At 41.3% G+C, this 27077-nt stretch overlaps 1 protein-coding gene across 6 annotated transcripts in view; it reads left to right on the forward strand.

The window, feature by feature from the left end:
• The window catches only part of MYO1B (myosin IB), a 190520-nt gene that overhangs the window by 103901 nt on the left and 59542 nt on the right, over window positions 1–27077 (forward strand). For all 6 annotated transcript variants that reach the window (XM_047773096.1, XM_047773098.1, XM_047773100.1 and 3 more), the window contains exons 5-9: window positions 2577–2681; window positions 6979–7025; window positions 11722–11785; window positions 23701–23799; window positions 24950–25053. In XM_047773096.1, coding sequence (XP_047629052.1) covers window positions 2577–2681; window positions 6979–7025; window positions 11722–11785; window positions 23701–23799; window positions 24950–25053 — 419 coding nt within the window. The remainder of the gene's footprint in view (window positions 1–2576; window positions 2682–6978; window positions 7026–11721; window positions 11786–23700; window positions 23800–24949; window positions 25054–27077) is intronic.

Raw genomic sequence — 27077 nt, forward strand, 5'->3', positions numbered from 1 at the left:
GTGGCCCAGCAGAAACGAATCTGACTAGGAACCATGAGGTTGTGGGTTCTATCCCTGGCCCTCGCTCATTGGGTTAAGGATCTGGTGTTGCCGTGAGCTGTGGTGTAGGTTACAGATGCGGCTCGGATCCTGCGTTGCTGTGGCTGTGGCGTAGGCTGGCAGCTGTAGCTCCGATTGGACCCCGACCCTGGGAATCTCCATGTGCCGCGGGTGCGGCCCTAAAAAGCAAAATAAATGAATAAATATCCAAATCAGAGGTATGTCCACACAGTTCACCAGCCTTTAGACAGTTAAATCCTGAGAACAATGGAATATGTAGTTCAGGAACTTTGCACAATGGAGGATGTGTTAAGAGACAGTGCCCTTTGGAGGAGGAGGATTGCAAAGATGAAGAGACTGATGTTTCTTTCTTACAGTCTTTAAAAGGAGACAGCAGAAATCAGCCATCACAGACCATCAGAGAATCTTTTTGGACTCATTGCCGTTACAAAAAAAAAAAAATAATAATAATAATAAGGCAAACGGAGGGAGACTTAATTCCAACCTTTGAAGAAGTACCCAGCCTCCCACCACAGTTCTCAGGGCTCCATGAGATCACCTGTTTCTTCTGAACCATGTTTGTTAGTATTTCCTAGAAAACTTTATGGGACCTGCATAGATTGTCCGTACTCAGTAGCTCTCGTTCTTAGTTGATGCTTCTGGGTTGTTGATAGGCCCTGAGGCACGCTCTGGGTCATACACGCAGGGTTGCATTCCAGTTGTTCATTTGTTATTTCCTCAGTGGTGGGAAATGGGCTGGAAGCCTTGGCAGGTCTCCCCAGGGGAAACAACAGCATTGAGATTTGTCCCCTTACACCCATAGATGGGGTACTGCCACTCACACTTGGGGAAGGCTCTCCTCCTCTCGGACAGTGGCACCAGAGCAGAGACTTGCAAGAAAGCAAGATTTGGGGAGACTGGCTTTCTTACCTTGACTGCCCAGGCGTGGACCCATGTTTAATTCTGGCCCCTGTTTAATAGCTGAGTCTTTCCCAGATCCTGATTACGGAACATTAGAACTAGGACAGTTCAATGAGAAGCACATGCTATACCAAGTAAGTTTGGAAAATGCTGCATTCTGGATCTTTGTTGAGTTCCACCATGCACATGTTCTAAGAGGCCATTTCAAAGGGAAACCTGTTCCACTTCATCTAATTCACTATGGCCCCAGGGTCACTTGATTTTGGGCTTCAGTTCCCCTGAAAATCTTATTATCGTTCCTTGGGACTTAGTCTTAAAAGGGTCAGGTTCTTAGGAAGCAGATGCTGAGAGCAGATACGCGGTTACTACTGATAGGAGAAGGATGAAGCCACCAAAACCAAATTTGACCCAGCTTACAAGTTTGAGCTGTGAATTCTTGCCTCAGGTGGCCTGCTTCTTTTAGCAGTGAACTTTCTACTAATGAAGCCTACGAAAACAATGAGAAGTTGCCCTGGAATTTCTGTATTTCTTGTGTTCAAAATCCTTAGGTTAGTTGCTTGGTTTTTTAATCAATTTGAAGAGTGATTAATCTGACTGTAATCAGATCAGTTCTATTTAGAACATATTTTTGAGGAAGGGCAGTTCTTTTATTAATGAATTTTATTACATTTATAGGTGTACAACAGTTATCACAACCAAATTTTACAGCATGTCCATCCCAAACCCTCAGTACATTCCCCCCACCCCCAACCTGTCTCATTTGGAAACTGTAAATTTTTCAGTCTGTGAGTCAGTATCTGTTCTGCAAAGAAGTTCATTGTGTCCTTTTTTTAGATTCCACATGTGAGTGATAGCATTTGATGTTGTTGTCTCATTGTCTGACTGTCTTCACTTAGCATGGTAATTTCTAGGTCCATCCATGTTGCTGCACATGCCGTTACTTGTTTCCTTTTAATGGCTGAGTAATATTCCATTGTGTGTATGTACCACATCTTCTTAAATTTAAAAAATATGTTTGGTAAAGACATCTGGGTTATCAAGTTCATTTTGACTTGAATCATCCGTGAGCAATATAGTAATTGTATACAAATAATTGCTTTCAGATAGTTCTCAGATTTTACTGGCTATGTTTATTCAGCCACTTTTTTAGCAACCCAGTGACAACCTTTAAGCACACAAATCCTGTTATATCTGAATTAATGACACACTTGAATAAAAAGCATGAATTTTTTTTTCTTTTTTTTTGTCTTCTGTCTTTTTAGGGCTGCACCCGTGGCATATGGAGGTTCCCAGGCTAGGGGTCTAATCGATGCTCTTGCCCCCGGGCTACGCCAGAGCCACAGCAACGCAGGATCCGAGCCGTGTCTGCGATCTACACTACAGCTCACGGCAGCACTGGATCCTTGACCCACTGAGCGAGGCCAGGAATCAAACCCGCAACCTCATGGTTCCTAGTTGGATTTGTTGTGTGAATATTTTTAAGTTTCCAAAACATTTGCTTCCGGGAGTGAAGGCATCCGAAAAGACTCTCAGTGGGTCATCTCCCCCAAATCTCCTACCCCCCAAATTTAAAAATATTCTATTTCTTTATAAATATGGATTGTTTTCTTCCACAGAGGCCAGCAAGCTTGTTATGTCCTATGTAGCGGCTGTTTGCGGAAAGGGAGCAGAAGTGAATCAAGTCAAAGAACAGCTTTTACAGTCCAACCCTGTCCTGGAAGGTAGGACTGTCTGTGTGCCTTGAGTCAGTGTGACTGGAATGATAACTTGTAACTCACGATTTCAGGGCACTCAGGTGCCTGGTGGGCTGGGAGGTGGGCTGGAGGGGGCAGAGGGAGGAGGACAGTCAGCCCATACCTGCTGAGCCAGGTGGCGGCGCCCTAGGATCTCTGGGCTTCACACGCTTGAAGGAGGGAATGCTTTACTTGTGCAGAAGGAGCTTTTCCATTTGCAATCCCTTTTTCCCCTTTCCATTTGTATTTGAATTACTTAACATTTTGCTTATAATAATCAACTGATATTTGCATTTGACTTGATGGTTAGGAAAAACTCAGTGGAGAAGAGCTCTGTGAGTACAGTGCTGTTTTGTCATTCAGGATAATACCCATGGCTGGGTATTTCTGTTGTCAGGACAAGCAAGGCTATGCCAGAGAAACATTAAGGACCAGTTTTTTGTTGTTGTTGTTGTTTTTTCCTGGGGTTACACGAAGCCTAAACCTGACTGTAGAGCTCAAATTCTGTGGTTGGCCATTTGTGTTCGTCAGCTTGGGCTGCCATAACAAAGTTTCATATAGCCTGGGTGGCTTAAACAACAGAAATTTGTTTGTTTGTTTGCTTGTTTGTTTCTTTTTAGGGCCGCACCCATGGCATATGGAGCTTCCCAGGCTAGGGGTCCAATCAAAGCTACAGCTTCCAGCCTATACCACAGCCACAGCAACGCTGGATCCCTAACCCACTGAGTAAGGCCAGGGATTGAACCTGCATCCTCATGCCTCCTAGTTGGGTTTGTTAACTGCTGAGCCACCAAGGGAACTCCCAGAAATTAGTTTTTTCACACTTCTGGAGGCTCAGAAGTCTATGGTCACCTGCTGGCAAGGTAGGCTTGCTTCTGAGGCCTCTTGGCTTGTAGGCAGCTACCATCTTGCTGCATGCTCACACATGACCTTTTCTCTGTGTGAGGATGTGTTTGGAGGAGGAGGATGATGGGTGAGTGGGCGCTGGCTCATGATCTCATCTAATTACCTCCCAGAGACCCCGCTTCCAAATACTCTTACTTAGGGGTAGGGCAAAATATTGGAAACAGTAAATCAAAGCCTTTCCCTGTTGATGAAAAACCCTCTTCATTGCTTTATATTGTAAGCATGCCCTTCTTGTCATTTAACACAGCTGTTGGGCTCAGGTACGTTTCCTAACCTTGGTGCTGTTGACATTTTGCACTGGGCAAGTCTTTGCTGTGGAGAGCTGGCCTGTGCATTGTAGGATGTTTATCAGCATCCCTGGCCCTTAACCACTGGGTCCCAACAGCACCCTGCCTCTAGCTTTTACCACTGAAAATGTCTCACAGGGGACAAGACTGCCCCTGATCAGAATGTCTGGTCTAGAAGAGTAGTTTGGTTTAAGCCTTTTGTTCAAAGTCATGGAAGGACAAGGTTTAACATGGATTAAAGCAGAGTTGCTTCGGGGTGGGTGAGCAGCCCCCCCCCCCACCCCCTCAGTATGGAGGGGCAGAACCCTGCCCATTGTCTTCATTACTCAGGCCTAGCTTCTCCTTCCACTTTATTGCAAAGAGACACCATGCATCTTTATCCCCTAGATAGTGAAATAAGATTCATGACAATACTTTGCTTGTGAGAAGCAAAGGCCAAAGCAGCATTATATTGCTACAGATCTTTCTTCCCCTTCAGTGCCTTAACAAATAAGGAAGCTGATATAGAAAGTGTTCTAGCTCCATCTTATTATTCCAATATTTGACTTTTTGTTTCCTGTCTTTTGCTTTTAAGTTATATGTGTTGTATTTCTGTAGATACTTATTCTAAGAATGCTGTGCTCTAAAGCAGAAACACCGTGGAATGCTATAGCTTGCATATGTGATTAGAATCTGGCCCTTTATTCAGTGGTATTTGAAACTAGGCCCTAGTGCAGGAAATGGAAGAAATGTCTACTGTGGGCATGTATTATCTTTTATGGGAATGCTTTACTTTTTAACTGGAGCTGCTACTGTAAATGAACGTTTAGAACAATGAACTTAAAAAAACAATTGAGGAATGTGTCTCAAGTGTTCTATAATGGAACACTTGTTTTTGATTCTGTGGCTCACAATAAAAGACCTCAGTGTTTTGTAATGTGCAACTCAGATTTGTTTGATGAAAAGATGGTTTATAGCTTGCGAATGGTGCCCTGAATAAAGTTTTTTTGAAGCAATTCCTTGACTTGCCCTTGACCTTCAAGCCGCAATAAACTCTCCTTTATGTATCAGCATCTTGAGCTGGACTTTGGGGCTATGCAAATTAGTTAACTTGGCACCCCTGCATTTTCATACCCACCACAAAGATCTAGCTTGTGAAAACACGAAAAATGTCATGGTCTTCATGATGACTAGGTCAACACTCAAGATAATCAGAATTGCACTTGTTAAAGCTCTTTAAGTGGAGTTCCTGTTGTGGCTCAGCAGCAATGAACCTGATTAGTATCCGTGAGGATGCCGATTTGATGCCTGTCCTTGCTTAGTGGGCAAGGATCTGGCACTGCTGTGAGCTGTGGTGTAGGTCACAAATGCAGCTCAGATCTGGCTTTGCTGTGGCTGTGGTGTAGGCCGCTTGGCAGCTGCAGCTCCAATTCAACCTCTAGCCTGAGAACTTATGTTGAGGGTGTGGCCCTAAAAAGCAAAAATGAAAAAGCCCTTTAGCTGGTGGTGGATGTGTGATAAGGATGTGAACCTCTTCAGCAAGTATTTGAGTATTTCCCATGTGCAGTTTTCCTTATTTCATATCTCAGCTTCTTTTCTCTTGAAGAGAGAACGCTGTGTCAGAGATCTACCAGACCACATCCATTCCAAGTAGAATCTCTGAATCAAAGAACTTGCCCTGTGTTGATTTTGTGCATTTTCTCTTAACTGAGCAGGAATCCCCCCCCCCTTTTTTTTTTTTTACAATCAAAAATAAAAATACCAGCTCCCATGAAATATAACTCAGCAGGTTTGGCTACTGAATATCCAAAGTGAGCGTTTCATACCTTGATCAGGTGATTGCTTCCAAAACTTGGACCAGCTTTGGGCCAGTAGTAGTCATTTGAGCTCTTGTTACCCTAATCTTCTTTCCTCTGTTTAATTTAATGAAGTTGCAGAGGCTTCCAGGGGTTTGATGCCCGGCCTCTTAATCTAAAGATTGATTTCTTTTGGCCACATCATCATGCATCACTCTCAGGTGTTGCCAGCTATACTGTGTCCCACAGCTCCCAGGACAGCCTGAGATGGGGTGGGGAGGGTATTGGTAGAAAATCAGAATTTCATACCCATCCCTAGACTCACTGAACCAAAGTTTTCACTTGAACCTGATCTTCAGGTGCTTGGTTTACACATTAAAGTGTGAGGTGCACTACTGGGCTTTGGAGCATCACACAAGGATCCCCTCTGCTTAACTGATTTATATTTATTCCAAGGAATTCCCTACCACCATGGCTTAGGTTGATTTGCTCCTGCCTTGTGCGTAAGCTTGGTGAAGTCATCCTTTTACCTTAGGACACTGAAATAAATACCTGTGTCAAACAGGAGCATTCTGTGCATGGGCAGTGTCATCCCTGTGGTTCTTAGGTGCTTTCATTTGCAAGGAGTCCTGTGGTGAATTCCAGCTCCTCCAAGCAGCTGATTGGGACAGACTTGGATTTTGCATTGTGGGTGAATGTGTTTGTTTTTATTTTTTGGAAAGCTTCACTTAGGTCTGATGGACATACACTAATGAAACTATGTGACATTTTTAGATGGTAGTTTCCAGAATCTCTTACTCTGTCTGTATTTGAGTTATGTATTTAATTACATTTAAATAGTTTTAGTTTCAGAGTTAATTTAAATTTTCTCATCCCTTTTTCTACCTGGAAACCTCATCCATTGCATTTTAGAAAACGTTTGATCATATTAAGTGGTCATCTCTGAATCACCTTGTTCACTGGTAATAATGGCAGAAGAGCACAGAAGCCCTGTTTGCCAGCCATTCCATTGACTCCTGTCCAAACAGTTAAAAGGAATTGAATTGGACAAGATTGAGTTTACAGTGGTACTTAAAAAAAATTCTGTGAATCCTAGGAATGATCCCTTTTCTGTGAATTTATAGGGAAACATGGAAGCTTTAGCAGCTGTTAAGACTGGTGTTAAGTGGATTCTATGGAAATTCTGGACAGAAATGTCATTGCTCCAAGTTAACATTTCTAGGATTTATAGATGTCAAATAATACATTTATTTTATCTTTTGGCCTGAAACTATTTTTCTGTCCCTTTTGACCACACATCTGTTTCTTTCCTACCAGCTTTTGGAAACGCCAAGACTGTAAGGAATGACAACTCTTCTAGATTTGTAAGTATTTGTATAAGCATAAGTGTTAACACTAATATTTAGTTCATGTATATTTAAACAACCCGTAGATGTATAACATTTCTTAATACACACATTGAAAAAATAAGAAACACCATCCCTATTGAGACATAGGCCAGAAGTTCAATGAGGACTTTTTTTGCTTTCTGAAATTTTCCTTTTTAATTCTTCTTGGAATGACAAGTTGTTATTTTTCATATTTGCTATCATAAAATTCCATGAGCAGTTTATTTATAAATTTTTATTTATTTATTTTTTGGCCACGGCATGTGGCAGTTCCTGGGCCAGGCATGGAACCCATGTTACAGCTGTAACCAGAGCCACATCAGGGACTTAATGCTGGATCCTTAACCCGCTGAGCATTAAGGGAACTCCCATGAGCAATTTAAATGAGGCTAACTCTTTACTAATGTGAATTTGGGTATTTAGAAGTCATAGTTAAGACACAGAAATTAAGTAGGAAGAAGGGTAAACTAGGCATCAAGTTAGTATATGCTGCAGCTCTTGTCCTTTCTTCAAGGGGGCCAGAAAGGATGGAGGTATATTTTAAAACATTATAGAGTTAAGACCAGGAAGTTTGGCAAGTAATGGACGGTAGGGGGAGGACTGACTAGTAAAAATTGAGGCTGATTGGTGTTTTGAGTCTGGCTGAGTTGGAAAATGCTAATTCCACTAATAGAAACCTTCCCAGCCTCTTCTCCCATCACTCTCCAGCAGGCACTCTGCACATTCGGCCTGGGGTCTCTCCAGCTGTGCTGCCTTCCTTCCTGCTTCTGGTCTTTGCAGAGACATAGACACTGCCTAGAGGCAGCTGGGGAAAATATGTTGAGTGTGATGGTGGCATTTTGAAATTGGTTCCTTTTTTCTATAATTTAACCTGTTTTATAAATTTTATAATAAGGGATCATCTACTTGATAAAATGTCTTCTCATACACTTTACTGGGGACCATTATAGATGATCTTCTGTGCCTCCCCCCAGAGACCCTTCCTGCACACCCCCCACACCTCTCACCCCCCAGCTTCTTTTAGCCCCCCCCCTTTGTTTTCTCTCATTAGAATTATCTAGTGCCTAAGGCATGAGAATGACCTCAGGTGGAAGATAGTTTGATAGCTTGGAAAGTGGAAGGCTAAGGTTCCTAATTCCAAGGCACTGAATTTTTTCCACTCGATTAGCCCTTTAAGTTGTTAAAACTGATTTGAGCCATGCCTTTTCCTTTTGTGGTAAAATGGCCAATCTCATTACATAAATAGAATTAGGTGCAAAGTGTGGGCAGATAGAAGTTATTCCAATAGATTAAGCTTCTTTATAGGATAGAGATTTTAATTTTGTTTTTGGCAGATCACACATACACACACTTCAAAAAATATTTTCAAATATATTAAGTCTGTAGACCATAAAACTGTAGAGAACCATATTGCTTAAAGAATCATCAGTACTTAAAAGATACTATAAAAGCTAGTGAAAGGCTTGGCAGGTGATTTGGCTTTTAAGGAACTTGAGAGAAACCCTATCATAACACAGGTATTAAGATATGAGATTAATACTTGATTATAAGCTAAATCATTTCATGTCCTGTTTTTAGTCATTTCTCTGCTTTGTGATCTGTGACTTTGACCAGGTATACTCAAGTCTGTGTTAAAATATTATAGTAGGACTCTACTCTATTTAAAATTACTACTGTATATATAACAGAGGTTTATGACTCCAGGGAAATTACATTTCCTTCGACTGTGTTTGACTGGTTAACCCAGAATAAACGTCTGGATCTCTGCAATGAGAAATCTGGTGGACCCTGTGATGGCCTAGTTACACATGTCATAGTGGCTGACAGTGCGGACCAGTGTTCCCATGGAGGGGCCCTCCAGTGCTGCTCCCCCAGCACTCTGATTTGACGTATTGAGCTTCTATTAAGAAAGAGACTCACCGGAGTCCCTGGTGGCCTGGCGGTGAAGGATACAGTGCTGTCACTGCTGTGATGCAGGTTTGATTCCTGGCCTGGGAACATCCATGATGCCTTTCGCAGAGTCTGTGACATCATCCTGTTTTCATCTTTTAGGTGTTTACCAGTCTCTGGAGTTACTGTGTTCACTTCCCCCATTTACAGCATCCTTGACCCTAGACAGCAGGAGTGTGGAAGTGAGCACCTTGGCCTCATGTTCATTGGCGTGGCCCCTGGGTTGGTGCCATGGTGGACACTCAGGAAGCATTTATTGATGATTGAATACCTATTTTTAAGAAGCTTAGAGACTAGTCAGGAAAAATGAGCATGTCTAAAAATAATTATAACACGACACGTAAACTAGTAAGTCTCCCCATGAAAAGTACAGATGACGTGTTATGAAAGCTCTGAATAGAAATGCAGGAGGAGTCTGGGGCAGGGGCAGGGGACAGTCCTGAGTGGGCTTGTAAAATTAAAGAAGCCAGAATCAGGTAGAGAGCAGGAGGAGCTGGCAGCACAGCATGAAGAAAGCAAGGAGAGAAACCAGTGTGGACCTGCATTTACCAGAGTTCGGGGACAGGCCAGAGGCTCTGTGGAATGGAGCCATGTCCCCAAAGCCTGAAAAGATGGGTCTGGGCCCCAGCTGGGGGGCCTGGAGTAGCAGGATCAGGGTCTCAGACTTTATTTTGTTTACTGCCTACAAGATAAAAGGAAACTGTTGGTTATTGAACCAAGCTTCTAGGAAGTCATCAGTACCGCATCAGCTGAGTTCTCAGTGCTCTTCAAGAGTTAGCCAGGTCGGCTTCCTTTTCCCTTTTCTGCAGTGTTTATTCTACTTTCTTCAAACCTCCCATCCTTCCCTCTCAGATGATGATGATATGCCTACTTCACAGAAATCAGCATCTCCAAGCTCTCAAACCAAACTGGCCCTGTTTCCTGATGCCTCACCTGTCCCCATGTTAGTATCCACACTCTTCGTGTCCCACACTCACCTGCCCCACCTGTTGCCTCCTGTGTCGAGGTTCTACCGTCCATCAAAATTGTCCCTTCTTGTGTGACCAACCACTGACTCTATAGTGAAGCTATTATTCTTTCTTCCCCCTTCATAGCTCCAGGGTCCCCTCCCATCCTGGAGGGCATCACTGTCGACTCTGTTGCCTGGGCCACATTCTTGTACTTTCAAATTCTCGACCCCTTACTTCTTACCTCTGAGTCCAACCGCAACCTGTCATTGTGACTCTCTGCGTAGCTCTCAACTCTGTTTACTTTCTTCTTTTGCCACTCCTGCTAAAAGCCACCACCATTTCTTCCCGAATTGCTGCCACCTCTGTCAGCTACATATGATAGCTCCATTCCAGTCCATTCCACAGTAGCCAGAGTGGAAAGAGGCAGGTCTGATCATGGCATCCTTGTTGAGGAACCTTTAATGATAAGCTTTGCTGTTAGGAGAACATGTTGGTGTCATGATGTGCTCTGACCTCCCTTAGTGTCCTCACCGATACCAGTCTCATACCTGCTCCTTCCTGATACTCTACCTACCTCCTTGCCTGCCTAACTTCTCCTGATTCTCTGCATTTAAGCAAAGGCAGACTTCCCACCCCCCTCTGCCCCCTGTTCTTTGTGCCCAGCACCGTGATCCACTGTGAGATGCATCCCCGTACAGGCTTACGTGCTGTTGATGTTTCATTTTCCCCCCCAGATTGTAAGTTCCTTGAGGGCGGGAGCTATGCCCACATTACTATCTAGCAAATGCTTGATAGACATTTGCTTAATGACTAAATGAAGACTTAAAAAGGCCAGATGACCCACATGACAATGAAGGAGAATCGGGGCCATGCACAAGATAATAAAAAGTCGCAAATGGCATTGTGGATTGTGTGCCATGTGATTGTGTTTCTTCTCCCTTACCATTATTTTGAAAACAGGATCAAAGTAATTCTCTGGGAGAATGATTTACAAACCATCGATCTGCCTAAGGTAGAACATGAAACAAAACCAAAGACTCCTTATTAGATCAACATACCCCTTTCCAAACAAAAAAACAGCTGTCAGGGTTCTTCTGTTAGGCTTGTTACTCTTTAACCAGACAATCATAGACCCTTTTTCTAAAAAATCATGGTATGACTCCACGTGTGTTTAAGGTACCATCTATAAAGTATAATATGAACATGGGTTATATATTGCTGCATAATCTAGGTCAAAAGCCAGAGAATGTAATAATAATCAGCTTTTGATTCTGAGTTGATCCCACCACACAATTGTGCATTTGGTTTGAGTAGATATAAAGACAGAATTTGAAGTGTTCCATTATATTCACTGTCCAGTGTGTTTGGAAAGTCTAGCCTTGGCTTAAAACATACTTAGCTTATAAAAATGAAATAATTGATAGCCCCAGGTAGTACATATGCCAGGAATACTTATTTTTCCCTGTTCTTATTCTTGAATACACACACCCTTGAGAGGTTTGAAACACATAACTGAAATGGAAAAGTTATCATGATGGCTGAAAAAATCTATTCTTACATTAGCAATGGGATATGTTTACTTCCAGCTAATGGGTATTTAGTATGAATTATTTATGGGGGCATATTGTTTTGTGTCACAGTTATATAAACTATCTTTCTTAATTACATTTAAACAGATGTATAAAGGGCTTAGTATGCTGTGCTTTAAGAAGATACACTGACTGAATATTTTGAGGTGAACTTGAAAACTTAACAAAGTCTTTCTTTGGCAGGGCAAATATATGGATATTGAATTCGATTTTAAAGGCGATCCGCTGGGAGGAGTGATAAGTAACTGTGAGTATTTTAAAGAAGTTCAGAATAGTAAAACATAGAAGAGAATATTTTAGCTACTCGTGTCTTCAAGAGATAGATATAAGAATACATGTCCTTTTTCTATACTTAGATTTTTAACCTATTCACTTCAGATTGTTTTATATATTTTTTTATTTTTATTTTTTGGTTTTTATTGTTTCTATTGTAGTTGATTGACATTGTTCTGTCAATTTCTGCTGTACAGCATATTGTTTTACAGTACTCAGTTTCTAGATCTTTTAAAAGATCATTTGACGTCTTTCAAACTTTTTGAAAAGTCTTTGAAAAACATTTTAAAAGTCTGCTAAGGAAGTAAGTATTAACCCAACTGTATTTTATATTTTGTAGGCCTTCAGTTGAATCTAGTAATAAAAAGACTCTCCAGCCATTACTTTCTTTAACAAAATTATTCTGTGTTTAAAAACAAAATATAAATAATTGGTTTTCACCTAATAACTTTTGGGGTAACATCCAATAAAATGAGAAAAATCTATATTTCAAATTTTAGTGAGAACTTTTGTCTTCCAGTGTATTTAGGTGGTTGAAATGTGAGCCATCTGTTAAGTAGAGACATGGATTTACTACTGCAATCATGACTTCTGATTGTAGAAAATGAAAAAAATTGAACAAAATCAGGTTGATCTGTTTATTCGCTCCAGGTCCAGAGTGAGCGCAGTGATCAGAATCTTTTGTCAGTAAGGCCCCTTCGTCAGTGCTTTGGAGCTGCAGTATGTGTGGTACTGCCCTGATGTCTCTGCTCATGTTGATTTCGTAGTTGATTGGTTTGGAAAGTGTATGATGACAACTCAGGTTCATGCACCTCCAGTTGGAGCCACAACCTGGTTAGCCTCTTGTTTTTTTGAAGGCCACACTACCCCACTGCCTCTGACTTCCTCACCTCCTAAGATGCTATTGGGATTGTTAGAATGAAAAGAAAAAAAAAATCTAAGTTTGTGCTAGATACAAAAATAACAAATTGACTCAAGTGTCCAAAGCACTGATCATCCAGTTTTGTTATAGCAGTGGCATTCCTTCTCCAGATTGAAATTTTGTTTCAGATATGAAACGGATAAAACAAGGCCTGATCTGGTTAAACAGTAGTACATGAGTAGCCAGAACCCTGAGACCCCAAAGTGGCCCCTGAGATTCTCCTGATGAACTCTAGAACCAGAGGAATGCCATTTGAAAGTTAGTGTTTTTAGTAATTTGGGCAAACTATGCAGCTGAAGTAAAAAAAAAAAAAAAAAATGTGTAGAGTGAAATTCTAAGGCTGGAGCGTCCTCTTCTTGGAAACAGCAGGATTGAACTGGATGAATTCCATGAGTCTTCCCATTTCTACCATTTGTAGTATTTAAATAATTTCCCATTTTAGTTTGTGTGTCATGCACTGAGATTATCTATATTTGTAAAATTGTGCTATTATTGGAAAAACTTCTTGAAGAGGATGTTTTAATCTGAAATGAAATTGGCTAGGATAGTTCTATTTATGTAGGAGTAGAGGTACTCAGGCAAACCGTATCTGATACCACCAGAAGCAAACGATTGTAACCCTGCCAAGTTTGTCACACAAGCCTCCTTCACAGTGTATGGCCACTGATGACAGCCATGTAGGAAAAAGTATACCTCAGTTTTAAGACCACCGTATTAAGGAATGATTAGCTTATATTCTGAAAGATGTTTGTAAATCATTAGCACTGGTTTCTTGCAAGACTAATTAACTCTAGTTATTAAAGACTAAACTATTGTTTTCTCTTTAAATCTTATTTTTAAAAATTTTATTGGAGTGTAGTTGACTTACAGTGTTGCGTTAGCTTCAGGTATATAGCAAAGTGATTTAGTTATATGTTTGTCCATTTTTTTTGCACATTCTTTTCCCATATAGGCCATTTGCAGAGGTAGATTTCCCTGTGCTATGCAGTAGGTCCTTGTTACTTACTGATTTTGTATGTAGTAGTGAATGATGCACTATTTTTAAAATGAATATAAATTAACTTTTTTATTATAGAACATTCTGGAAAGATTGAATCAAGTCTTACTCTTGAGGCCTCTAGGAAAATATTTAAGGATGACTTTATTATAAATATTTGAAATTACGTTAGGTTTTACATTTTGAAGTTTTAATTGCAGTATCCATGGAGAATAAATAGTAAATGCTCAGTTCATTTCCAATGAAGATTAATATATCATCATGAATGGATCTCATATGGTGTTTGTTACCATTTGTTCCCACAATGAAATTATATTGAAATTTGTGGTGGTGGGAACACCCTGGTATTTTGGAGTATCCTCTTCTTTGGAAAGGAAAGAGATACATTAGTGGTGAGAAGAGGAAATCTCACCCATGTATATAGAGGACTGAGTCAGAGGTGGCCACTGGGAGCTGCTGCCTGCTGGCTTAAGGGGGGAATAAAGCAACGGGTAAACCCACTCTGGTTCCCTCTAAGCTGCCAAAAGTTAACTGCTTGTAGTCTTGAAAGAACACAGGATTTTCCATTGTGTCAGAAGTCTCTTTTGCCTCCTTTCCCAGCAGCCACCCAGTGAAAGCATAGGTCATTGTTGGCTCTAGTTATTGCCTTGAAAAAGTCTCAGGGTCACTTGAGCCAGTTGTGTACCAAGGAAGTGGAAAAGAAAGCCCAATGCCTTACTCTCTGTTTCTGAGAGAGGTGTGCCCTAAAACTTAAGTCTTGAAGTCACTTGAAAGCTATGTATCCCTGAGCTTAGGGTCTCTAGGAGAGAGTTGTTGCAAAAATAGAAAATGGCAAACATTTACCTAAGTAGAGAAGATAAAATATGGAAGCATATCGAGCTGTTTGGCTGATGTGAGGTAATATTTCTCCTACTTTGTTAATACTTGTTGGTCTCCTAAAACTTATGCATTTACATTTGAGGATTTTAGATGTAGCGTTATGAACTCACAATGTTCGTTCAGCAACCTCTTGCTTTTTTAATAGTCACAGATACTTTTTTAAATTTAATTTTTATTTTATACTGGAATATAGTTGATTTACAATGTGGTGTTAGTTTGAGGTGTACAGCAAAGTGATTCAGTTATACCTCAGATACTTTCTTGTAATTGTGGCACTAAATGTCAATTCAAACTGGAGGAAATGTGGTACAGGTCTCGAGGGATTTTGTCTCCTGAAAGAAGACACAGAGCTATGGAGAAGCCTTAATTTTTCAAGTGTGCCTATACCTTAGGAAACTGTAAGGACAGGAGATAGAACTGTCCCATTCACAATCGTGTATCGAGAGCCTAGAGGGATTCTTGGCACGCAGTAGGTGCTCAGTGAATGCTAGAGATGGGGAGGGAGTTGCTTAAATATAGGCAGGCTCTATATTTTCCAGCTTTATCATTTTGGGGCGTATCCATGAACCTACTCATGCAGCTCTCAATGATTTATCATGTAGTTTCCATTGTCTAAACAGAAAATTATCTAATGTCTAAACAGCAAATTATCTAATTCTCGGTGCCTCCATTTCTTTATCTTCAAAATGAGGAGAAAAGTACTGGTCTCATAGGGTTGTGATGAGTTGTAAATGGTCAATATCTAAACCACTTGTAACTGGCACATGGTAAGCAGTCAATAAATGTTTGCTTCTTTTCGTTTTTGTATATTTATTTGTTTATTGTCTCTAGTTCCTGGCCAAATATATACCCTATAATGACAGAGACTTAGTTTGCATGGTTCGTTGCTGAATGAGAGCAGCTAAAATAGTGTCTGACATGGAAAGTGTTGAGTTGACTAATAATCATGTAAATACCTAATGTGTAGGAAGCACAGTTTAACATAGAGAAGTTTGACTAATAATACGTCTTTATTGGATGATTTTATCGGACTATTCTATGCTCATCCTTTTAGAACACTTTTTCTAAATCCCAAAAAGGCAAACAAATTCATTGGTAATCAAGCTTCCTCTGTTCCTGATATCTCTGTCCGACTTGAAAGAAGTGAAATAATCCTGTGGTTATGAAGGAAAATAAAAGTAGAAATTGGTGTGTGGTTCAGTTATTATTACTGCCCAATACCGCACCCCTGCCCCCCCCCCCAAACTTAGTGGAGTAAAACAGCAGTCATTTTACATGTTCTTGGATCCTGTGGGTTAGGAACTCAGATGGAGCTCAGCAGGGTTTGTTTGTCTCCACAATGTATGGGGGCTCACCTGAGGATATTCTGGGGTTGCGGGCGACTTGCAGGAACAGAGGTTGGAGTCCGCTGGAGGCTTCGTCACTCACCTTCAGGCTCCTGGGCTGGGGTGATTCAGGGCTGAGCTCAGCTAGACTGTTAACTAGAGCCACCTACATATGGCCTCAGGTGAGTTGGGCCTCTTCCTCCAGGGCAGCTAGGTTCTGAGAAGGGAGTGTTCCAGGAGTAACATGACAGCAACTCTCCAAGAGAACTGGGAAGAAGCCTGAGTAGCCTGGGGAATCATATAGCATTGCTTTGACTCAACTGTTAAGTCCAAGCTTGCCCAGTGTCAGGTGTGGGGGATGTAGATACCACCCCTCAATGGGAAGAGTGTGAAAAGATTTAGTGACCATTTTATTTTGAATAACCTAAAGCTGATAGGGTGTTTTCAGGAATGGTCACCGTGGTTTCTTAGCTTGTGCCCACATTCTTGGGGAGTCCCCTTGCTCAACGACTGAACGCCTGGCCATGAGATTTTTTTCAGTCAGTGGGATAATTCGCAAATGTGGCACAATGAGAGACTCGAAAATTGGTTCTGTGTTGAGGCCTGTCCTCTCTTGCTTCTGTGGGGAAACTCTCATCACCCCGTGCGTAAGAACCTGGGCAGGTCTGCTGGATGATGAGAGACATGTGGAATGAAGCACCAGACCTAGGAGTGAGGGCATCTCCAATCAGCCAGCTGCCAGCCAACCTGCCAGCAGAGGTCAGCCAAGCTGGTTCAGATGAGAAGAGCTGCATGTTTTGGGGGGTGTTTATTATGCAGCAGACAGAAACCGAGACAGAGGTCTGATAGATAATATCCCCCCCTCCCCCCACCTAGTTGGGAAGCATGTCAGAAAAATGCCTAGAAATCAAGCTGGAGAGGAAGCAGCTTTCTTACTGTTAGAGGCAAGGCTGAAGAAAATGACTTTGGGTTTATCACTCAAGAGGGTGTGCTAGGAATCTTCTGGCAGGTAGGCAGGCATTGACAGCACTGAGCAACCCCTGGCCTCTCCTGAGTGCTTTGCCCCATCTATCTTACAGCCCCTGTGGAAGTGGAGCTCAATTTGTACTCAGTGTGGGGAACTTGAGGGCTGAGCTGTCCACACATGTCCAGTTTCTCTTCCAAACTTCGCTTTCCAGAGGAGTCTTTCCTCCTGCCAAGGAAAGGAGTAAGGAGCTGAGAGAGGCTGGAGAGTTAATCTCAGCAACTCCTCCCACGTGGAATCATAAAACAGGAGGAAGTGCCCACCTTACTCGCAGGGAAGGTGGAGATAGAACAGATTGCTCTGAATTCCTTTTACATTTCTTTTGAATTTATGATGCAGTTAATTTGTGTGCTGACTATCTCATGGCATGTTATTTAATCCATATGTATAGAGCATTCATGCTATTTTGTAGCATATGGAATATAATTTTACTCTTTTAAGTTGTGTAATGAACCCAACTAGTAACCGTGAGGACGTGGGCTTGATCCCTGGCCTTGCTCAGTGGGTTAAGGATCTGGTGTTGCCGTGAGCAGTGGTGTAGGTTGCAGAAGCAGCTTGGACCCAGCGTTGCTGTGGCATAGGCCAGCAGCTGCAGCTTCAATTTGACCCCTAGCCTGGAAACTTCCATATACCACGAGAGCGGCCCTGGGGGGGGCGGGGAAAGGCCAAAAAAATTGTTTGAGATTTTTAGTTTTGTTCTTCCTATTATATCATATTTTGAATTAATTGATGGTGAATGTATGATTGGGAGCAAAACTGCCTATTACAGTATTTCCTAAAGGAAACTTTGATCTGCTTTGTTTTCTGGGACTGTGTATACATACATACATACACACACATATATAAACACACACATATATGTATATATAGAGAGAGGTAAAATTGGGGCCTTACCTGTACATAAGTCAGTTCTTAACAGCTACTGAATATTCATAGTGAATATTCATTGATAAACAGTGTCTGTTTTTAATCTCTTCTTAAGGCTGAGGTTTTTGTTTTGTCTTGTTTTGTTTTTAGCACTTTGACACTTCAGGATTCTGACTTTTGAGTAAAACCTGAAGTTGATTTCTTAAAAATGAAAATGCTGGCATTCCCTCCTGGTACAGTGAGTTAAGAATATGGCATTGTCGCTGCTGTGGCTCAGGTTGCATCCCTAGCCCAGGAACTTCTGGACACTGTGGGTATGGCTGGAAAAAAAAAAGAAAGAAAGAAAGAAAAGAAAAGAAAGTCCTACATGGAGGTGGAAGTAAAGAAAACATTGTCATGTCACAATGCCAAGTGTCTGAGGTCTCTCATAAGCCTGTGACCTGCAGATATACCAAGATCTGTGTAGGACCCTGGCCGAGAGACCTGAGATGAGCACTCACCCCTGCTTTCTTTTACTGTAGAACATGTACACAGTGCATGGTTTGTAAGAAGACATTTGCCCCATCTTTTTGACTTTAAAGCTTGTCATTCGTGAAACTTGCTAAATTGTCCGTCTTGACAGTTATGTTATCTATTCCAGAAAACAGAGTTGATATCAGAGCGTATTCCCCAATGTATGAAACATTAGTTCAGAATCCGAGTTTTCCACTGAAATTTCCATCAGTTATGCTCAGTAACTCAGCAGTCATTTGACATCATTTCTTCAAGGATGGTGATTCGAAACAAGTCCAAAGGGAGACAGATTGTAGTTCCTTGGCTTGCAGACCTTCAGTTATTGCCAGCAGTATCATTTCCCTTTAGTGAAGGGGCACAGATCCGTTGGAAGAACCCTCAGTGCCACTCAGACACTTTTTCCTAACGTGTATCTTTGAGCAGGTAGAGGGGAGCAGGGTCGGTGGTGTCTGCATCGTGGGCTTTCATTGTCATTCTGGCCTTCCTGGCAAAACTGAGACAAAGCTGACTCTTCTATAAGCCTTCATCAAGAATTGGACCATTTCTTTTTTTTTTTTTTTTTCCGGGAAGGGAGATTACGTATTAAGTAAAGAAACTTTGATCGTGTTATCTAACCCTTCATCTGTTACGTTCCAAAGTAATGTGATTTTTACCTCGCTTCCAAACCATGGCTTTCCCTTTTATTCCTTGGTTTATTAAAAGACCTCCTTCTCCAGCAGGTGCAAACATGGGCATTTTACTTCTTTTGTATCTTGTGCCCTGGGGAGGGGGTTGTCCTTTGGCATACCCTGGCACATGTGTACATTGTGAACTAGATGGTAATTAGTCAAAACTAAGAAAGCCCCTAAATGCTGGTCCGCTTTTGTTAATAGTCAGGTGACAGTCTCAGGGTGGAGTCGTTGGGGAAATTCTGATTCCAGAGTTTCTCTGTCCCTACCTGTTGATTTTCCCCATTAGAATGGCTTAATATGTTTATCTCTCCCCTTAAAACTTCAATTTATATCAGATTTAATATGAGCTTAAATTTATGTCTTGATAGGGGAATGTAGCTGCACTGGAATATATGGAGACTCTTATATGCTCTTCTCTACTAAAGACCTGACATATCCTGTGCTCCTTTATTAAATCTTGTTGGCAGAGACATAGTCAGTGGTGACAGGAGCATCTAAAACAGAAAAGAAGGCTGTGCCACTGTCTTGCTTTGCCTTAATTCAGGGGCGCATTTAAATAAATTAAAACCTTCATGTGGCAAGTCCTCACAGTGAATTGAATTTATGTTCTGTACTTTGAGTAATTATTTGATATGGCCTCATGCTTTTAGATTATGTTGGTGCATGTATATGAAAAAATAAAAAAGAATAGGGAATGGTTTTGAGGACTAGTAAATTATTTGGGGGCAAACATTGTCCCTGATTATTTTTCTACCTAGATACTTGTAAGAAATGCCATAAGGAGCTAGGAGGCCTCAGGATAATTGATGGGGAATTTTAGCTGGTGAAACTCTCAACTGCTTTGTAATAAAAGGTTCCTCATTTTGTGATTGAGTTGCTTAGGTGAAGTCATATATTTTACGTAAAGTGCATCCTAAGCCTTCCAAATGTTTATGGATTTAGCCTTCTTCATGCTGGAAAATTATAAAAAGCATAAGCACGATACCTTAGTCCCCTATAGCTTTGTATTCTGGCTCTGTCACTTAGTGAACAATGTGATGTGAGCCCCATTTTCTCATCTACAAAATGGAGATTATAAAACCAACCTCAGAGGAGGAGTTCAGGGCTGAATATGATAACCAATGAAAAATAACTAAATGCAGAGCAGAAGGCCAATGAAAGTTCCCTTGTACCTCTCCTCTGTACCTTTTCCCTTTTTGTTTTGTTTTTGTTTTTTGTCTTGTGGCATATGGAGGTTCCTGGGCTAGGGGTCCAGTCAGAGCTGTAACCACCAGCCTATACCACAGCAACAGCAATGCTAGATCTAAACTCCATCTGTGACTTACCCCACAGCTCATGGCAACGCTGGATCCTTAACCCACTGAGCAAGGCCAGGGATCGAACCGAGTGCTCATGGATGCTAGTCAGGCTCGCTGAGCCGTGACGGGAACTCCTGCTCCTTTTCCTTTTAAACAAATTTGAATATGATAGTGATCACTGATCCTGTCAGCATGTGTGGTGCAAGGAGTGCATTGGTCAACATTGCTTTCAATGCTGCACAAGTGAATATTATTATTTAACTTGGTGGCTGTTATCTGATGAATCTTAAAGCCATTGCCGTGTCTTTTTTTCTTTTTCTTTTTTTGTCTTTTTAGGGCTGCCCCTGAAGCAAATGGAGGTTCTCCGGCTAGGGGTCAGATTGAAGCTGTAGCTGCCGGCCTGTGCCACAGCCACAGCAATGCCAGATCCAAGCTGTGTCTGCGACCTACACCACAGCTTATGGCGATGCTGGATCCTTAACCCACTGAGCAAGGCCAGGGATCAAATCCACATCCTCATGGATACTAGTCGGGTTCGTTAACCACTCAGCCATGACAGGAACTCCTGTTACTGTTTCTAAACTCTCCACTGTGTGTGAGCATTTGTTCCAAAAGAGCCAAATGTCAGGCCAGCCAGCATGTTGCTGTGGCAGTGTGGCCCTGTCACATGCTCGGAAGGTGTGATTCCATGTCTTGCACACCACCCTTTACTTGTTGGGGTGTGATTGAGTAAGTACCACAAGACAGTTGTTTGTCATCGTCATCAAGGTGCCCTGTGGGGTGAGGGCACCCCGGCTGCCAGGGATTGCGAGGCGTGGCAGGATTCTTTGTGCTGTGGGGTGAGCCTGGGGTTTTCAGGCTTTGACAGGTGGACACAAGGTCATTCTGCCTTCCTCACCCCCACCTCTTGCTCTCTCTCAAGGTTGTTTGCATCCTAGCTTGGAGGAGCTGCTGTATTGGCTTGGGTGGTGGGAGTCATCAGGACCATGTGTGACAATGATAAGTCAAGGGGAAGAAGGTCTTCAGATTTGTAGCCAATATTGGAAATGTTCCCAGGTAGTTCTGACACATAACAGGCTAGCAGTAAATGAACTGATTGACGGAATCTGTATTTGAATGGATGAAGTAAACTGGAGCATATTATAATTTTCATGTAGTTGAGTTACTTTCTTCTAGGCCTGAGGAATTTCCTATAAGGATTAGCTTCTCAATGAAGAATCTGCCCATGTACTACGGATTCTTTCTTCTAAAACTGTACTGGTACTTCTAGGACCTCATGGGAGCTTGGTCCCTGATAAGTACAATCATACCACACCTTTATCCCCATCTCTTACTCTGTCTTCTACTCTCGATGTCAGTATTGATTGACTGACTGATTGAAACGTCCAGTCCTTAGAGATGATGACCATTATATAATCCTTTGCTAGATCTTGCCTTACTTGTGCTTTTCAATTTCTGCCTTTTTTTTTTTTTTTTGGCTAAATATGAAGTCTTCATTATTCTCCTTCTATGATGTGAGGGCATTGGCTGTCGTCCAAATCAAGTGAGAGCTGGGGATGAAAATGATAACTCTGCAGAATCCTGTTCCTCATAATTTTTGTATTGACATTTTTTTCTTCTCTTTTTTGTCAATTTTATTTTATGTGTCCCAGCAACCCATCTCTTCATTCTTTCTTCTTCTCTTTTTTTTTTTTTTTTTGCTTTTTAGGGCTGGACAGCATCTGGAGGCTCCCAGGCTAGGAGTTGAGTGGAAGCTATAGCTGCAGGCCTACACCACAGCCACAGCAACGGGGGATCTGAGCCGTGTCTGCGACCTATACCACAGCTCACGGCAATGCTGGATCTTTAACCCACTGAGTGAGGCCAGGGATCAAACCCGCATCATGTAAACTAGTCGGGTTTGTTAACTGCTGAGCCATGAAGGAAATTCCCCATCTCTTCATTCTTACAAATGGCCTTGTATGTTTGGGGCACCCTAGGATTTCTCATTCATCACATCTACACTCTTTAACTCTACCTAGACTCCTCCCCACATGCTGTGGTGGATCCCAGAAATACACATTAAGATGTTCAATGACAGGTCCCTATGAGATGGCACATCATTTTCTCCTTGACTTATATTTTGGATAATGATTAAATTTCAGTCTGGTTGGAAATCAAATGTGTCTGTTCTCTAGAATTCATGGGATCTAATTCCCATCAATGGGATCACTGATTCATAATTTTATAACTCAGTTTGGCCTTTGCCCACAGAATCTAGACCCTCTTTTTTATCTCTGGTCAGTGATCAGCAGGACTCAAGGCAGGAGTATTCCCTGCCACCCCCTGTCTACTGCCACAGTGACACCTTTCTGGTTGGCTTGCTTGATTCGTTTATCCTTCCCTCCTTTCCTGCTTCCCTCCCTCCCTTCCTACAAGTTTGAAAACTTGCTAAGACATCATATTTGTAGGATGAAAAAGTATCTGGAATCAATGAAAGTGTATTGTCAAATAACACCAGAAACCATGAAACAAGAACCACCTTTCATTCTTTAAGACTTCAAGGTATCAAGAAGCTCTGCTTCACTTATCCCTGGTAGCAAGTCCTGTGGCTAGATGATGGAGTCTGCACTTGGGTCATATAGCCTGATTTCAAATCCTTCTTAAACTCTTGGACTGTCAGCTTTTTCATCTGTGAAATTATACCTTACAAAATGGTAGAGAGGATTCAATGAGATAATGTAAGCCCTTAGCATAAAATATCAAAAAATACTAACTTCCCATTATAATTCTTAAATGAATTCTTAACTGAATGTCTGCATATTGTAGAACCTAATGTCATCATATATAAAACCAAGGGAATATTATCCTGAAAGTTATATTGTCTTTAATCAGCTTGTTAAATGTATTGTTAAAGTTAGTTTGCATATTCACTGTTGCTCAAAAAGAACCAGGTTTGTTTGATTTGGGGGTTTTAGTTAGAGTTGTGTTTCTTTCTGAAAGTAGAACTGACAATGGAGCTTCTGTTAATCATTTTCTTTTTCTTTTTTTTTTGTCTTTTTGCCTTTTCTAGGGCTGCTTCCCGAGGCATATGGAGGTTCCCAGGCTAGGGGTCCAATCAGAGCTGTAGCCACCGGCCTACACCAGAGCCACAGCAATGTGGGATCCGAGCTGCGTCTGCAACCTACACCACAGCTCACGGCAACGCCGGATCCTTAACCCACTGATCGAGGCCAGAGATCAAACCCGAAACCTCATGGTTCCTAGTCGGATTCATTAACCACTGTGCCACAACGGGAACTCCTGTTAACCATTTTCTTAATGGAAAAGAAAGTGATGGGGAAAAGAAAGAAGTCTGGTGTATTGGAAAGTAAAGTTAATACTGTGCTATGATTTGATTCTTTTCCTGTTTAGATCTTTTAGAGAAATCTCGAGTCGTTAAGCAGCCAAGAGGTGAAAGAAACTTCCACGTGTTCTATCAGCTACTTTCTGGTGGCTCTGAAGAGCTCCTCAGTAAGTCCCTGATTCTCTGTTTTAATTTTTATTATTGCAGCATTTTCCAAAGCAGAAGTGTGTCCCGTACGCTCTTCTCTTTCTTCTTAAACCTTTTCCTTGCATCTGGTTGACATGAGGAACAGGGTGTATTGCGTTCACCACCTTGCAGTCTTTGTGTGGTGTCTCTCCCTGTAGTGCCTCACAGATTCTGGGACATCTCTCAGATGGTTTGCTAAAAGAGCTGAAAATTGGGGGAGGGGCTCATCATCAATTTTAAAAAATAAAGTGAAAGAATATAATTCAGTTGCTCAGTGACAATTTAAAAATAGTGGGAAGACATTTGCAGCTGACACAAGAGATAAAAATCTGAACTTTGGATGTTTTAGAGAATTAATTTAAGTTCATCAGGAGCATATCCAGTTGTCAGCAGCAAAGTGGTGATAAGTTGAACAAATAGTTCAAACAAGAAGGTCTATGGAAAGTCAACACACTTGGGAGGAAAAAAATCACCCTCACTAATTAAAAAATGTAAATTGAAATAGCACTGATTTATTCACTGCACATGTATTAACAAAGGTTATTGAAGAGGATAAAGCCAGCAGAGTTGTTAGGCACTGATCTGCTTAGAGCTTGTGGGTGTCACTTCAAAGTGAAGGCTTCTTCCTGGGAGACTAATTGGCAAAGCAGAATAAGTCATAAAATCATCAGGGCCTACTGCCCAGGCGCTCCACTTTTTGGAATATATCCTGATGAAGTAATTCAAAAGAATCCAAAAAAAATATGTTTTGTATGAAAACAGTTATCACTGATCTTTATTTATTATTATAAACTGGGGAAAATCCAAATAGCCAACAGGGGGAAAATCACTAGGCAAAAATTGCCTGTTATAAGGAAACAGTACATTGAAGATGTTTTATATTATTAAAGTATGGAAAGAGCCTGTCTCAATAAGAGCAAATATTAAAAAAGCAGAGTATGAAGTATGTACAACAGGGAAAAAGACGATTTTAGAAAAATGGTATCACTGATATTTGGGTATCAGTTTTTGTTTTTTGATTCAATGCATAGTTTGAAAGTCTTTTTATCTGAAGGGTTAAGGAAATGAGATGTTAAACATGATTAGATTTTTTTTGAAGTAACTTATCAACTTGTATGTGTGATTCAATAGATAAGCTTAAACTTGAGCGAGATTTCAGCAGATACAACTACCTGAGTCTGGACTCAGCCAAAGTGAATGGAGTGGACGATGCAGCAAATTTCAGAACCGTTAGGGTAAGATATAACCCTTTTCTTGCTCTTTAAAAATGGGTAATACTATATTGCTCAATCAGAATTGGTAATAATTCTGGCCTTTCTTTGATGTGTAACTCATGCTCCCTAAGGTTTTAGAATTACGTAAGAATATTTATATTTTTATTAGATTGATTTTTTTACTAGCTCAAAAATCATACAGTTATAGAGAAAGCTATGCTTTAATGGAGCATGTGACTTTACTGTTTATCAGAGGACCTTACTATATTATCTTGGGGTTTGACTCTTTTTTTTTTGACTTTTTAGGGCTGCACCTGCGTCATATGGAGGTTCCCAGGCTAGGGGTCTAATCAGAGCTACAGCTGCTGGCCACAGCCACAGCCACAGCCGCAGCAACGCCAGATCCAAGCCGCGTCTGCGACCTACACCACAGCTCATTGCAACGTTGGATCCTTAACCCACTGAGCTAGGCCAGAGATCAAACCTGCAACCTCGTGGTTCCACTGCGCCATGACAGGAACTCCTGACTTTTAATATTGTACTGAAATTCTAAAGATTTTTTATAGCCAAAGCTCAGTAGTTAATTTCCACAGGTGAAAAACTGTCTTACGATCATGTTGAGTCAAACCTAGTTTTGAGACAGAAAATCAAGTTTACATACAGTTTTTGAAAAATCATGCATAAACCAGAATGAGTAGCATTTTATGTTCACTAGAAATTATTTTATTTTTTGGCTGCACCAGTGGCAGGGATTGAATCTGTGCCACAGTAGTGACCTGAGCCACAGCAATGACAACACTGGATTCTCAGCCTTCTGAGTCACCAGAGAACTCTGAGAAATTTATTTTTTTTTTCTTATCTTTTTAAGGCCACACCTGAGGAATATGGAAGTCCCAGATTAGGGTTTGAATCTGAGCTGCAGCTGCTGGCCTACACCACAGCCATAGCAATGCCAGATCTGAGCTGCATCTGTGACCTGCACCACATCTCATGGCAATGCCTTATCCTTTAACCCACTGAACAAGGCCAGGATCAAACCCTCATCCTCATGGATGCCAGTCTGGATTCTTAACCTGTGAGCCACAACAGGGACTCCCTGAGAAATTATTGTATTTAATTGATTGATTGATTGATTGTCTTTTTAGGGCCACACCCGTGGCATATGGAGGTTCCCAGGCTTTGAGTCAAATCAGAGCTGCAGCCACGGGCATACACCACAGCCACAGCAATGCCAGAGCTGTGCCTGCGACCTACACCACAGCTCACAGCAACGCCGAATCCTTGACCCACTGAACAAGGCCAGGGATCAAACGTGCGTCCTCATGGATGCTGGTCAGATTCGTTTCTGCTGAGCCACAATAGGAACTCCAGAAATTATTTTAAATTATAGTCTATGTTCTATATTTATGGGGCACTTGGAAAATTATTTCTGTTAGGACATAATCTGGTAACTGTTACTTCCATATGAGACAACTGTGATAATGAGGGTGGGGGGGATAGGAGGGGAGGAGAGGTTGGATTATAGATAAAACAAACTTGGAATCAGTTTATCTTTGGGGGTGCATGAAAATTACATGGGGTTCTTTTCCTGCTCTCTGGAATTTTGTAAATGTTTGAAATTTTGAAGAACAAAAAGCCTTAAGGTACTCCCATTGCTATGAAGTCTAGTCTCTGTAAATAGAGAGGCAAATAGATAGGTAAAGTAAGCAAGCACACAAGCTTAGGGCTATTCTCAAAAAAAAAAAAAAAAAGCATTTCTTAAGATATTTCTTTTTTTTAATAATCTTTATTTTTATGTTTTTTAATTATATAAACATCCTCATATGGAAACCTGTTGATTCCTGGACATGACTTTAAAATTTGAATTCAGGACCAGCTCTACAATTCCTTTGCCTGGCAAATCATTGGCACTCAATAAAAATTTATGGCTGGGTGAATATTTCTTGTTACTCATAGTCCTTGGAATCAGGCACTTCACCTTTGCAAACCAAAGTTGTTCTCCCATGTAAAATAAATGTGGAGGTTCTTTTATAGGGCGTTATGAA

This window comes from Phacochoerus africanus, chromosome 3, assembly GCF_016906955.1.
Source record: "Phacochoerus africanus isolate WHEZ1 chromosome 3, ROS_Pafr_v1, whole genome shotgun sequence".
Classification (NCBI taxonomy): domain Eukaryota; kingdom Metazoa; phylum Chordata; class Mammalia; order Artiodactyla; family Suidae; genus Phacochoerus; species Phacochoerus africanus.